The sequence below is a fragment of the Lagenorhynchus albirostris genome, chromosome 9 (genome assembly GCF_949774975.1).
Source record: "Lagenorhynchus albirostris chromosome 9, mLagAlb1.1, whole genome shotgun sequence".
NCBI lineage: Eukaryota > Metazoa > Chordata > Mammalia > Artiodactyla > Delphinidae > Lagenorhynchus > Lagenorhynchus albirostris.
Genome location: NC_083103.1, coordinates 50315380 through 50330650, shown reverse-complemented (window position 1 = coordinate 50330650; position 15271 = coordinate 50315380). Strand labels below are relative to the sequence as shown.

General features: G+C 55.5%; 1 protein-coding gene across 9 annotated transcripts in view; it reads left to right on the top strand.

Moving 5' to 3' along the window:
• The window catches only part of PDE2A (phosphodiesterase 2A), a 185643-nt gene that overhangs the window by 41552 nt on the left and 128820 nt on the right, over nucleotides 1-15271 (top strand). For all 9 annotated transcript variants that reach the window (XM_060159917.1, XM_060159916.1, XM_060159918.1 and 6 more), the window contains one exon: nucleotides 13625-13714. In XM_060159917.1, the coding sequence (XP_060015900.1) occupies nucleotides 13625-13714 (90 nt within the window). The remainder of the gene's footprint in view (nucleotides 1-13624; nucleotides 13715-15271) is intronic.

Below are 15271 nucleotides of genomic sequence, written 5' to 3'. Positions count from 1 at the left end.
CCTTTTTTTTTCTTAATAGCAGCCATCCTAATGAGTGTGAAGTGGTAGCTCATTGCGGTTCCTTTTTTTTAAAGTACATTTATTTATTTTTTATTTTTTTATTTTTGGCTGCGTTGGGTCTTCGTTGCTGCACATGGGCTTGCTCTAGTTGCGGTGAACCGGGGCTACTCTTCAGTGTGGTGCGCGGGCTTCTCATTGCAGTGGCTTCTCTTCTTGTGGAGCACGGGCTCTAGGCACCCCAGCTTCAGTAGTTGTGGCACGTGGGCTCGGTAGTTGTGGCACACGGGCTTACTTGCTCTGTGGCATGTGGGATCTTCCCGAACCAGGGCTCGAACCCATGTCCCCTGCATTGGCAGGCGGATTCTTAACCACTGCACCACCAGGGAAGCCCCTCATTGTAGTTTTGATTTGCATTCCTTGATTATTAGTGATGCTGAGCGTCTTTTCATGTGCTTGTTGGCCATTCGTACATCTTTAGAGAAATGTCTATTCAAGGCCTTTGCCCATTTTAAAATCAGGTTGTTTGTTTGCTTTGTGGTTGAGCTGTAGGACTTCTTTATATATTCTGGATACTAACCCCTTATCAGATGTATGATTGCAAATATTTTCTCCCATTTTGTAGGTTGCTTTGCTGAAGTATTTTAACACAAATCTCAGACATGATGTCATTTCACCAAAGGTGGATATTTTTAAGGTCAGAAGGTCCTGGATGACGCTGAAATGAGACAGTGCAACACAGAGCCAGCTTGGAACTGTATGTGTAAGGCTGTGTGAGGGTGACACTGGGGACCTTGAGACATTGTGTGTGACGCTGAAGGTGGGCCACCCTGATTGAGGGCAAAAGTGATAGTTTCACTGTGTGTGGCCCCGTGACAGTGATGTGTGACACTGTGGACACTGTGAAGTGATTGTGTGTCACTGAGTATGTGGGACATGCCATATGAAGGTGACAGTGATCGTGTCCCTGTGTGTTGTGGTGGTGAGTATGACACAGAGTGGATGCCGCATGGGAATGAGAGGGATTGCGGTGTGTTGTGGTTGACGGGGGTGTGTGCGATCGTGTCGGATCAGCGCCAGCCTCAGCTGCTGACCGTCAGACAGAGGACAGACATCACAGAGTGGACAAGGAGAAACGCTCGATGGGGACAGAAATGGTGTCTGGGCCCAAGTATGAGCTGGCGTGAGGCCTGTTCCTTTCTCTGAACTCTCCAGGAAGGCTTCCTGGAGGCAGGGCGGGAGCTCAGTAGTGGGACGCTGCAGGTACCTGTTAAGCTATGGTGTCAGACAGCCCTGTCTGGCTGTGATATTTAGCAAGTTATTTTATCTCTCGAGCCTCAATTCCCTCAAGTATAAAATAGGGTGGTTGGGAGGATTACGTGAAATGGTGCTTTTAAATGAACACAGTGCCTGGCACTGAGCAAATGCTCAGTGGTCTCTTGGGGAGACCACCCCTCAAATCCGTGTGCCCAGACACCTGGTGTGATGGGAGCGCCAGTGGGTGCACAGAGAGGGTGCACAGAATGAATGATGTGTTCTGTGCCCTCAGCCCTCCCTCTCCCGCCCCTTCTGTCCCCTGCTCGGCATTGTCAGGGCCTCCCCACCCCAGCTTGCTCCCCCCCAACTCCTCTCCCTGGCTCCTGCCGTCCTCACCCGCTCTCAGCCTCCAGCCCAGGCTCCTGCAGCCTCATTCAATTAGGCCGATGCAATTTGCTCAAGAAAAAAATGCCATAATTTGGTTAATCACACCAGTAGGGGATCTGGCCCTGGTGGGGTGGGTGGGGATGGGTAGGAGATCCACCCCAGTAGCTGAGAGCACAGGTCTGGAAGTGCCTGTCTCTTGGGAGGGACCCACCTCACCCACTCCCTTGGGTTCCATTCTGGAGCCAGAAGAGTCCAGAGCTTGGGTCTTCCCAACTCCAGCCACAGAGATCTTGAGACAAAGGCTTGGAATGACCGGGTTCACTTGTGACCCTGGAGGGTCCCTGGCCCTTTTCCATGCCTCAGTCTCCCTGTCTGACAATGAGAGTGGGGTGGGGGGTAGTCTCTGAGCCTCTGGCCAGCATAGCTGGTCTCTGCATCCCAGATCTGGTCAGTCCCCCCTTATGGCTTCCGTAGGGCCTTCTCTTGGGCTTTGGAGAGGGTGGGGTAGAGGGTGGGTGAAGGGGACAGAACCCTAGGGGGAGTTAGGAGGGGGCGGGTATCCTCAGAGCCTCATCTCTGTCCAGAGTCAGAGACCCTCTAGTCCCAGGCAGCATACTTGGAGCAAGGGCAGGAAGAAAGGGAGCTGGTATTTCTTGGTCACCTGCAGGGCCACAGCTTCTAACCTCGCGGGTTGTACCTTGCTTGCACAGGGCTCCAACAGAGGCAGGGTGGCACTAAAACCCAGCTCATTCTCCCCCACCAATCCTTGCCCCTCAGGCTGCATTTGCCCAGAGGGTTGGGGTCACCTCTTTGTAACTTGCACAGAGGTGGCCTAGCCCCTAGCTGGGAACAGCTTAGGCAGGACCTCATGGTTCCACTTGAGTCTTCCCAGTGGCTCTGGGAGAAGGCACCATTTTATAGATGAGGAAACTGAGCCCAGGGAGGTGAAAAGCTTGTCCAGTGCCACACAGGTGGTGTGTGGCAGGGTAGGGATGTGAGCCCAGGTCTGGCAGAGGTGATGGAGGAGGTGGTGGGGTCCACGGGGCAGGAGAATCAAACCCCCCACAGGCACAGATGCCAACACTCAACCATAAACTCATTCACTTGCTCAGAGACAAAACCAGCCACTGGTGCACTCACAGTTCCACAGACAGCTACACACTTGCTGCACACACCCAGGCTCACACAGACACTGACAACCCACATCACACATGCACGGGCAGCCGTACGTGCAGATGGCTTGTGCACAGATGGTGCCTCAGGGGTGCTCACACATTTACACTTTCACACACATTCTCCCAGAGTCCCAGAGCCACATGCTTTCACACAGATATCCTTCTAATAACCCAAGGGCCATATTCTGCTGTGGTTACATGATGGCCTGTAGGGACATGCATCGTGGACAACTAATGGGCAGGCCACACATGTGCTTAGGTCACTAGCAAAGCAGGAGCGGCCTGCAAAGTGGGAAAAGAAGTCAGTTGTGATGAGTGTGTTCAGAATTTTGCAATCAGAAAAGTCACACAAATGTGATTTTAATGTTCATTTCCAAGACAAAATTTATATAAGGTCTGGTGAGACTGGGGTACATCCTCATCTTTTTAGGGTTTGGGGGCCTCTAAAGGACCTGCACAGATTCACAGGCACAACAGTCACGTGAGATCTCCTGGGCTCACATGTTTACCCGGCCCTGGGCTGTGTGTGTGTGTGTGTGTGTGTGTACACGTACTCGGTTGCTCCCGGATCCTTGAGATATGAGGATATGAGGAAGGAGAGTAGGAGAAGTTCCAGAGACTCCGGATGTTTGTTCTGTGGCTTCCTGGGCCCTCCAAAGGCAAATGATTTTGGATGCCAGCCTGTCTGCCCGGGCGGGGTGGTGGGCTGGTGGGTTGTGTGAGGAGCCGTGCCTCTGGAGCCCCAGCGAGGGGACCCTGCGTAATGATGCGGTGTGACCGAGGCCCACGGCCAGCTTCCTGTGGACTTGTGGACCCGTCAACGCCCCTCTCTGGGGCTCGGTTCCCCCATCTGAAAAATGGAGGCAGAGAGGAGGTGAGACTAGATGGGCTTTCACCCGGAGACTGAACTGGAGAGACATTCCAGGCCCGGGGTGCAGAAGAGAAAACCAAAGCTGGGGTGGGGAGATGGAGGGGCCAGTAAGGTCCAGGGTTCAGGGCAGGGCGTGGGGCCCCAGAGCCTGCAGTGTCTCCCCAGTGTCCCCTTGCCTGGAGAAGGGCCGCACCTCAGAGCTTTGCTCGGGGCAGCGGTGGCGCGGAGAGGCTCAGCCCTTGTTGATCTGCCAAGGGGAACAGTGGAGGGGAGGTGGGGATGAGAACAGGACCAGGGAGCAGGATAGCACAGCGGGGGTGGGGCACTGGGGCAGACCTGGGCTGAGCCTGGAAGCAGCAGTCCCCAACCTTTTTGGCACCAGGGACCGGTTTCGGTTTCGTGGGAGACAATTCTTCCACGGACGAGGGCGGGGGGAGGATGGTTCAGGCGGTAGTGCGAGTGATGGGGTGCATCGCGGCAGTTGAAGCTTTGCTCACTCGCCCACTACTCACCTCCTGCTGTGTGGCCGGGTTCCTAACAGGCTGCAGCCCAGTACCAGGTCTGCGGCCCCGGGGTTAGGAACCCCTGCCTGGAAGGACAGGAGGGGAGAAGAGAGGACATCTGGTGCAGGAAATGGAAAAGGAGGAGCCAAGGCCTGGAGGTGGGGGGATGAAGGGGTTGGGGGCTTAAGGCTGGAGAGTTGGGAATAGTCTAGAGCGTGGAGCCTGGACCAGGGTGTCAGCAGGAACAGCAGTGGCCTCGTCTGAGGTGCTTCACAAACAACTCCAGCAGGTCCAGGAGCTCAGAGCCTATCCCAGGGCCCTGGGAGCCATGGCAGGCTTCTGCAAGGGAGGAATACAGCACTGCAGCTACGGGTTGGGGGAGGCTCAGAAAGGCCCCCCGCTCTGGGGAACAGAGTGGTTGGGAGCCCAGAGGCAGGGACATGCCTGAGATGAACCCTGCCCAGAAGATTTCTCATTCCAGCCCCCAATACAGTGGGACTATTTTTAGGAACAATTAAAGTGCTCACACATTCCTGCAGGGGCAGGGAGAAGGAAGGGGGGCCAGGAGCCAGTGCAGAGGGAAAGGGTGGACCCCGCTCCTCCCTCCAATTCTGGCTTTGTCCTCGGGACTGGGGAGGCTTGAAGACCCTGGCCAGCCCGGCCTCCCCAGCCCTGTCCCCAGGGTCCCCTCCTGGCTCTTGTGTCTGTCCCTCTGCCTCTGAATCGGTCCTCATCTCTGTCCCAGTCTCTTTCTCAGACTCACCCTCCCTCCCAACCCCTGCCCCCCATGCCTGGATTTGGGGAACAGCTGGGATGGGCCAGGCCCTGAAGACAGAGCCAAGTACAGTCATGGGACCCACAGTGAGGCTGTGAGAGAGACACATACCAGAGAAGAACAGACTGAGAGAAAGAGAGACAGATATGGAGAACCCAGGAAGCCTGGGAGGGAAACAGCTCAGGTCAGAGCCAGGAGAGCCCCATGGCAGTGGCAGCCGCTCTGTCTCCTGCTGTCGGTCTTGTGTTGGAGGAGATGCTCTGCCAGACCTGCCCGCCCTTCACTCCCAGCAGCCCCTCCCCAGGTTAGCCCTTCCTCCCTGCCCTCTGCAGGCCCGCACTGACCCTGGGCCAGGCCAGTGCCATCCAGCATTTACCTCCCACTGTGGGTACCGTGTCTGGCCCAGAGGGAGAGACACGAGGCCCAGTCCCTGGCCTGGAGGAGGGCACCCAGCTCCACCCTGCACCTGAGAGGGGCTCAGCCCATCCGCTGGCCAAGGCAAGGAACTGGAGGGGCCGCTAAGACAAACAGTGCATAGCAGGGAGGGAGCCTAGTGTGTCCCGGAGGCCTCTGGACTGGGGCAAAGGCCTCCTGACTCCACGTGAGACCCTGGGCAAGTCCTTTCCTGCCTCTCCTGGTCTTAGTCTACCCTCATCAAGCTGGGGATTTGGCTCCATAGGCCTGGGGCCCTGTAGACTCTGATCCTGTGGGAATTCTCCGGAGGCCTGGGAAGAGGACAAGTGACCCACCCAGGAAGGCTGCCTGGAGGAGCCTTCATGAAAGAAGGTGATAAAGATAGTGCTCCTCTCAGGGAAGAGCCCCTCCTTCCTGACGTGCTGTCCCCTACCCAGCCTGCACTGGGAGGTGATCCTGAGGCAGAAGGGCCTCCTGGCCTGCAGAGATGCCTTGGAAAGGTTGCCAAAAGTTCTCAGCACAAGGCACCCCCATACCTTAGGCTCCTCTAAGACAGTCACTGTGCCAGACTTGGGAGACTTTGAGAGGGTGGAGTCATGGGGTCCATCCCTCTGCTTAGTAATGGCATATACCCTTCACAGCCCAACAGCCCTGGGCACTCGGAGTCCAGCTATCATTTTACAGCTCAGCAAACACCTCCTGACACCCGTGACAGGCTGCATGATACTGGGGTCCCCAGGAGGAATAGGGCACAACCTCTGCCCTCTAAGAACCCCCAATCTGATCGGGGAGCCAGATGGACAGTAGTGGCAACTCTGCATGCCATGCCATCATGGGGAGCACAGGGCTGTACGAGCCCCTGGGTGGGAGGCTCATTTATTCATTCATTCATGTATCCAGTTGTTCCTTCAGCCATCATTTCCTGAGAGACATTAACTCTTTTCTGACGCTAGTCCACTGGGTCACTCAGCTCCATCCTCCTCTCCAGCTTGGGCCACTGTGCCTGCCTCTCAGAGGCTCCTGGACTTGCTTTGTCCAGCTCCCAGCCCACACTGAAGGCCACGGAGCGGGTGAGGCTGAGGAGGGTTTGGAGACATTAAGAGTCATGGAACCCAGAGCTGGAGGCCAGCCAGGCTCATCAAGTCCTTTCTCATGGCACAGACTCCCTAGCAGGGCCCCTGTCCTTGTTTGCACGCCACTGGGGTCGGGGAGCCCACCTCCTTCCTGCCCAGGCTTCTCTTTTGTGGTATGACTGACTCACAGCCAGCTTATGCCTGCCAGCCCGCTGTGCCGAACTCTGCCCACACGGGCCCTCGGCCCAGGAATCAAGGGCAGGAGAGGCATCAGGTATTTGGGACAGCAGTGATGAGGGGATGCTACTGATGTGCTGGGGAGGAAGACTGTGGCATCGAGAAGACTGTGGGCGATGGGAGTGGAGGCAGCTATTGGCTCTGCCCTGTGGACGAGGCAGCGGGACGTGGGGAGCTAGGGGAGAAGCCCTGAGCCTGTCCTGGACTCCCCCCGAGACCATCTTCCCCCCGCACACTGGGCTCTGCCCTTCCTCCCTCTTCCCACTCGCCGTTCCCTCACCCCATGCTTTCCTCACCCCAGACCCTGTGCTAGGGACCGAGGGGGCCCAGCGAGTCAGGTCCTCGGAGAGCTGACTGTTCATACAATTCCTGCCTTCCCTCCCCAATTCCTTCCCCTTCTCATTCATCCAACCCCAAACCTAGCCCTTGAGGAATGCAGGGGGGCCTGGGACAATTGGGAGGGCATTTTGGAGGAGGCAGGAGCTAGAGTAAAAGCTGAGACTGGCTTAGAAACGGTGAGGGTCCTGGGAGGAGCTGTGTGTAAATGTTGGAGGGAAGGAGCCCACAGGATGGGGCCGAGCTCCTCGGGGAGGTCGGGGGACGGGGTGGGGGAGCGCCAGGACCGGGCTCAGGTGTATTCTACAGTGCACGTGTCTCCAGTGTGGCTCGGAGGCTGGGGACGCGGCCCTGTTGGAGTAACAACTGAAGCCAGAGTCTGCGAGGGGTGGGGGAGGGGAAAGGGGGGACCCAGAGGAGGGAGGAGAGGAAGAGAAGGAGAGGTAGGAGGAAGGGGGAAGGGCAGGTCCTTCCTTGAGGGCTGGGCCCCTGAGCTCCAAGAAGCCCCTTCCACACACCCCGGCCCCGTGTCACCCCACTGTCCCCCCTCGCTCCTTCCAGGACGCCTGCCTCTGCCTTCTCTGGGGACCTTCTCTGAGGAGCCCCCTCGTGCGAGGGAAGTGGCACAGACCTGCTGCCAGAAGCTGGGTCATTCTCACCTGAGCAAGGCCCCGCCCCTTGATCCTTAGTCTCCTCAGCTCTAAAACGGTGTGGTCAGCACAGGTGCCTCCCAGGGTTGGTAGGAGGATGAGAGAGAGTGTGTGTCGCTGGGTCTCAAAGTGTGGTCCCTGGGGCAGCAGCAGCAGCAGCAGCAGCTATGGATGTGTTGGAAATGCAAATTCTTGGCCTCATCCAAGACCTACTGTATCAGAAACTCTGGGGGTAGGGCCAGCAAGCTGGATATTAACAAGCCCTCCAGGGGATTCTGGTGCACAGTCAAGTTTGAGAACCACTGATGGACGCCTCTAGCACACAGTAGGTGCTTGAGAAAGGTGCCTTTTCTCCCCCAAAGCCTGATACCCCACTCAAGCAGGGCCCTGACATGTGAGCTTGTCCAACTGTGGCCTGGGTCTTTCTCCTGTCGCTTCCTCAGATCAGGTCTCCCAAGGGTCACCAAGCCTCTTTCCTCTATTTTCCTGCCCCTGGTCCAGCTCAGCCTTTTTGAGGGGAGGTCTGGGGCTGCAAGACCTTAGCACTCCTGGGCGGCTCTTGGCGTATTTAAGGCACCAGTGTCTGTTAGAGGCAGCTCCTGGGCGGGTGGCAGGTCTGGGCCGGCAGGAGGGGAGGGAGGAGATGGGGCTGCCTCTCCTGCTTCCTGGCTGTCTCCTGATTCTATAGGGCCAGACACGCTGTGAGGACAGTGAGAGTCACAGAGTAAGCTTGGGGTGCTCGGGCTCGGCTGGGGTCTGACGCCCAGCCCACAGGGGCTTCTCTGGCCTGAGCCTCCAGGAGGCCTCCTTTGGGGGAGCTCTGCCAGTCACCCCGACGGAGCAGATGGGCTTACAAGTGCCAGGCACATGCTGGGCTCAGAGACAGATGTGTGCCTTTGCCCTTGAAGGCCCTGTTCTCTGGGAAGAGAAGAGACTGTGTATAATGCCCACCAGAATGGGAGGGAGGAAGCAGAAGAATAGATGGCATCTGCCCTGGCACCCCTGGTTTCTCTCATCATGGCCACTTTCCTGGGTTCCCTTGTCCTGTGGGTGCCTATCTTGGGTCAGGGGCTTTCTCCCCAAGTTTTCAAGGTAACCACTTAGAGGTTTGGGGGAGGAGTGGGCAGGAGAGCCAGGAGTTGGGGGGAGGGGCAGAACCATACAGGAGAGAGAGGGCAGAAGCCATCTGAGAGGAGAGAGGATTTGGAGGTGGGAAAAGGCGTTGAGATTCTTGGAGACGAGACAGGAGAGCAGCCTGTGACAGAGATGGGCGTCAACTGAGGGAAGCATGGAGAAAAGGAGAGAGACGACACACTCGGAGAGATCAGGGAGACAGAGCCTGAGAGAGAGACACAGCCCCAGGGGCAAGGAAGGAGGAATAGAGAGGGAGAGGGACTCCAAAGTCCTGGGGGATCTTGAAGGTCCCCCCTTTAGAGAAAAGGACACCAAAGCCCATAGAGGGAGGGCACCCGCAACCCCAGGCCACACAGGACCTAGCACAGGCAGAGCTGGGTAAGTCAGTATGTATGGCCAGTCCTGGTAACACAGCTTGTCTTAGGAGGCCCCTGAGTGTTGGGTTTGATGTTACTACCTTCTTCTAGGCCGCCATGGGGGCACTAGGAGGCTTCCCTCCAGAGAGCGAGGGGTGGGCTCTAGGTTCCAGGCAGCGGGGAGAGCAATAGAAGGGTCAGTGGAGGTGGGGAAAGACATAGAGACTCATGGAGACAAGGCAGGAAACTGGCTTGTGACAGTGACACTGACCTTCAAGAAGGCCATCCGTGCCTGTGCTAGTGGCTGCAGAAGGGATAAGGCCAAGGTCTCTGGCTTCACATAATCCATTAAGGAGTTAGAAGTAATTTTGTCCAGACCCTCTCCCCTGTCCAAATGAGTGCAGAAAGGTTGATCCAGCCCCAACACTGGCTCCAGAGGAGCCCTCACTCAGAACAGGCTCCCCTTTCTTGGTATCTGAGGTGAAAGATTAGTGTGTGGGAGTGGCACTGTCTGTAGTGCTGAGTGGACCTACCTCCAACAATACAGCCGCAGGTAGGGAGCTGGGGAAAGTAGAAAGGCTCCATCCACCCATCCATCCATCCACCCACTCCATCCATCCATCCATCCATTCATATATCCATCCACCCATCCTCACTGAATTAAAACACAAAATCATAGAACTATATGTTGCAAGCTGGAAGGACCCATTTTTAATAATAAGGAACCTGAGGCTCAGAAGAGGAAAGGGCCTACCAAGGCCACACAGAGCTTCCATAGTCAGTCCGGGACAGGACTGGAAATCGCTGCGCTTTTCTACACACCACAGATTCTCCTCTGGAGTCTGGGATTGCTGGTTGTTTTGCTGATATTTATACTGATGGCTGTTCAGGAAAGCTGCAAAAGCAGGAAACGTGACCTCTTTCGCCTCACCCTGAGCCTGGCTGTGTGTGTGTGAGTGTGTTTGCATGTGCGTGTGTGTACACGCCTAAGTGCATATTTATGTGTGCATTGTATATAGGGTTGCGTTTTTATCCATGTGTGTGCGTGTTTGTGTGAGGGTGTGGGCATGGCAGTATGTATATGTATGACATGTGTAGACGTTCGTGAGAACAGGTATGGCTCTGTTTGTACTTTTCCTTTCCTCATCTTTTTAAGATTTCTGGGGTTTTAACCTCTGACTTGAGCCTTGTTAGTCCCCACCTGGGCCTCCAAACTGGGAATTTCCCTACTTCCCATTCTCAGCTGCTCCCCATTGATTCTCCTTTCACTGGGGCAGCCACTCTGTCCTCTGAGCCCCCCCTTGGACTTTGGAATTTGAGCTATTTCCTCCCTGAGTTGATGCAGGAGGTGAAGTTGCTTTGAGATCAGAGAAGGTTCGAGGAGAAGTTGGCATGTGAGCGAGTCTTAAAGGCCAGGTATGAAGTGGCCTTTCCCAGCTGTGGTTCCTGCACTTTAACACCCCCCATCCTGGGGCAGGCAGGGCAGGGCCAGGAGGTGGGTGGACAGAAGGATGCCAGGCAGAGAGCTCCGGGCTTCATGGGCCATGTCTGCATCCAGCCCACTCAGGACCCCTCCCCGCTGCTGCCCCAACTCTCCCAAAGTTTCCTTTCCCATTCCCTCCCCCCCCCCCCCCCCCCCCCCCCCCCCCCCCGTCACTGCCATAATCCTGCCCTCTGCCTGAGGAGTCACAGAAAACTGACCAATCCAAGCAAAGGCCAGACAGGCACCCACCAATTCCAGTAAAGGACAATTCAGGGCGTTCCCCAATCCAAGTAAAGGGCAGGTCGAGGAGCCACCAATCAGAACAAAGGACAAACTATTCTCTCTAAGCCCCCTGAGGAGGGAGCTGGGGGTCGGTGCAGAGCAGAAGCAAGAGAGAGGCTGGAGATCCAGAGTCGTGGGTTCTGGACCTGGCTCTGCCCTGACTGGCTGGCTGACCACAGATGGGGCATTGCTTCTTTTTGAGCCTCAGTTTCTTCATCTGTCAAGTGGGGACACTTAGCTGTCCCAAGTCTATGGCTTTGAGAAATGTCTCCCCCTACATGAGAGCTTACTCCATCACCTTGGCCCCTCTTCTCCAACTTCCACACTATACACATAAACTCCACTGGAGGGCCGGGCCCCTCAGGGCTTAGCTTGTCCATCCCCACTGTCTCCAGGCAGGAACAGACCTAAACCAGCACCACCTCTGGAGCCAAGCCCTGGGAACCCCAGTCTGAGGAGCCTGGGTTCACAGATTTTAGTTGGGGATTATTTGGGGCATCAGCTCTTCCTCCCTGCCTTAGTCTGCAGAATTGACCTCAAAAGGCCACAATAGCCCATGTGTATACTGTGCGTGCAGGTGTTGCTGAGTCCTGGCCTTGTGACTCCATAAGGAAGTAGCTGCACCTGTGTGTACCTGGAGGATGTCTGAAGGCAGGCTGGGGTATTTCTGAGAGGACGTGAAGGTTTGTGGCTGTGTGGCTGGGTATGTGTGGTGCTGAGGGTGTGTGAACTGTGATGAGGAGCGCCTAAGGGTCAAAGGAGAATTGATCCAATTTGGGGATTGTATTGTTTGCAATGCGCAACTTCTGATGTCCTAGGATGGAGACACATCTTCATGACCAAAATGTATCTTCACTTGAGCAGTGAGGGGGATAAAAGAGGAGTTGGGTGTTCGAGAAAGCAATGCCAAGTGAACATTTGGGGGAGACAGCCCATTACTGCCCCCCATCCTGCAACACAGGACTGGGTGGGAGTGGGAGGTGGGGTAGGGGAGGAAATTGAAGCCAAGAAGATGCAAGGTGAAATCTGGAGCTGAAGCTTGGACCCTAGGCTTCATCTGGACCCCAGTGCAGGACTCCCCTCTGTAGCCACTCTGAAAAATGGGCATCTAGCCATTTTTGCATACCCCCAGGTATGGGGAGCTCACTTCCTCTCTCCTGGTGGCCTCTGCCTGTGCAGCGTGGCTCTGCCTAGAAGAAGTTCTTTCATCCCACTGGGCCAAGGCCAGCCTCCTGTGAAATCCTATGGGTCTCCAGGCTGTCTCCAGGACCACAGAGTCCAGTCCCCCTGCCCAGGAAAGCCTGAGATATTGGAGTCAAATACTGAGACCCTTGGGTTCTGCTCTGCTGCACGCTAGGCACCCCTAGACTCTCCAAGCTTAGTGACATGCAGGACTTGATTTCCAGTTCCCTCCTTACATGGGTCACCTCCCCTGAATGAGTCTCATCTTGTCCTTACCTGGGACACAATGCACTGGGGATGATTGAATCAGTGGAGGAACTCTCATCTTCTCTAATTAGGTTAATGGATCTTTATTAATACGGCCGGCAGTTTCAGCATTTTAATGTATTACCAGCCACATTTACACTACGGGCTCATGCTGAGCCTGTGGTCCACGAAGACCCTCAATCTCATATCACTTTCACGAGAATGGGGCCACGCCATGTGTCCTGCATCCTACAGTTAATCGCTTTGCTTTATGAACTCAGCCATCCACAAGGAAGCCATCAGAAAGAACTTCCAGGGGCTAGTGGGGAAGGCATAGCTGAGTGGATAGTATGAGTCACAATTCTGCCTTGGCCCTGGATCCTCTGTTCCATTACCTTTCTCTTTGATCCCCATGGTTCTGGCCAAGTTAATAGAGCGAGAAGCAGGGACCTTTCTTGTCTCTGTTCCGGCTCTCCAAGGACGGGGACTGTTCCTGGGACGGGAAGGCTGCGAGGCAGTCAAGGCTGATCTCTCCTTCTCGTCCTATCTTGCCAGGGGCTGGCCCGTGTTTCTCGCATCTTGTGGGCTCATGCACCCCTTGGATTCTTGCTACTCCCAGCCCCTCACTAGGCTGACAAACGAGACTGTGTGAACCACCTCCCTCCTCAGGAAACTGAGTGGGACTCAGATTCAGCAAATGTTTAGCTGAGCACCTATGTGTGTGGGCACCCTGTGAGGCACTTCTAGGACTCAGTTTCATTTTATCTTCACATTAGCCTGTAGGGGGAGATAGCCTCAGTTGCCCCCAATTTACAGATAGAAGACTGAGGCTCAGTGACTTGACCAAGATGCCCACTGCTAATAAATAGTGGAGCTAGGATTCAAATGTGGGGTTTTTTGTTTGCTCGTTTTGCTTTGTATTAATGTGGAAGCTTGTACTTTCCCTGCTTTCCTGAGTTGTCCTTGTCTGAAGGACAAGAGACCTGGGGTCTAGTCTAGACTTGACCTTTTGACTCACTGTGAGTTCTTTGCTAAGTCCCTGGCCCTTCTCTGAGCCCCAGTCTCCCCATCTGTAAGATGAAGGGACTTGGACATTCTAGGGCCTTAAGACTGGTTGGATTCTGAGATCCTAAGATCCTGGGATTCAAGTGTCTGCGAGCCTTGGGCTCTGGTTTAAGCTGGGAATTTGTGTTCCCAGCCACCTGGGTAGGGGGGTTGCCCTGGCCTGCCTGGAAAAGGCCCTCACTGCCCTTTCCTCTCTTTCAGGATGCTTTGCTGAGCCTGGGCTCCGTCATCGACATTGCAGGCTTGCAATGGGCTGTCAAAGAGGCCCTGTCAGCTGTGCTGCCCAGAGTGGTAGGTACCTTGTCCCACGCTTCCCCTGCCCCCCTAAACCTTTGTCCAGCTCCTTGCTGTACCTACAGGGTTGAGAAGGAAAGAAGAAGCAGGGCCCCCCTCCCCCCGTGAAGGGTTTGGGTGAGTGTTCTGAGAGGGCTTCCTGGAGGAGGAGGACTGAAGCTAAGCCCCCAAAATGAACTTATATAGGAATCCTGGAATGTCTGGGACAAAAAGAGCTTTAGAGCTTAATTGGAAAGATCATGTCTCAGATAATGGAATGGATTCACCTAGGATAATAGCTAGGACATAGTGGAGTCAGGTGGGCTTTGGAATATGTACAGCAGGAAGGATTGAAAGTAGACATGCAGAACTTCCTTGATGCCAGGTCTGGGAGGTGCTGAAATGGGACTCAGCCTAGATGAATGGATCTGTGCCAAGTTAAAGTGTCCTGTCTGGAGTCAGGAGGCTGGACAAGGTGTCTTCTAGAAACCTTTAAGCTCTCTGACCCATCCCAACACCACAGATGAGGTTGCAGACTGGGGGAGACTGTGACCCTCTTCAACTGCCCCAGGCCACTCCCCAACCTGGCTCCAGTGGCCACTGTCCATCCCTTAGGCAGTAGCATGGATAAACTGGCCCTCAAGACCCAAAGCAGAAGTGTCTCAGCTGTACCAGATAGAGGGAAGCAGGGACTGTCAGTCCAGGGAGGGAGGCTCTGACTTACCCTAAGGCACATGGAAGACTTCATAGAGGAGGAGATGCCTAAACTGAGTCCTCATAGCCTAGAATGTCCCCTCCCCTACTCTAGACATCAGCCACCAGCAGAGCCCATTGTGTCTGAATCTGCTGGATGGATGAACCACCCGAGGCCCAGAGAGGGAGGGCACTTCCCCCAAGGTCACACAGCATGACAGGAACAAATGGGGCTTGGCACCTAAGCACCCCCATCCCCTTTCCTCAGCTCTGCCTTTTCAAAACCTCCTGGAAGTTCAGAGCCCAGGAGGAGGGCTAATGAGTGAGCTTTATTGATTGTGAAATTGGTAGGAAGTGGGTGGTATGTTGGCTCCCAAAATAAATCCTCCCAGAGATGGGACTGAGGCAACATCTGGCCTGGGGTGGAGAAACATCTGGAAAAGAGGAGGTGGGGAGGATGGCAGGTCAGCGTCCGCGAGGCTGCGCTGGGAGTGGGGAGGAGGATGTGACTGCCTAGTCTTCACAGGCAGGATGCCTGGGGTTGTGCCAGCACAGGCGCCCTGTACGGGATTAATCGTATCCCCAGAGCGGGGGGTTGGGACGGCAGCTGTGGTCCAGGTGGCTAGGTTCCTGGGACAGTGGGAAATGTCTGCCTCGGCCCTCCCCGGAGACCTGTACGAGCTGGGGAAGCCCTGACTTTGCAGAGCCCTGCTGCCTTGATTGCGTGGAAGGGCTCAGCCCTCCAAAAAGGGGTGGGGAGATGGGAGGTCTGCTCTACCCCTAGGGAGGGGTGAGGAGATGGGGGAGGGGTCTCCCTACCCGCCCCCCCAACCCCCAGGGAGGGGAGTTGCTGGCACCTGGCTCCCTCATCAGCACCCATTG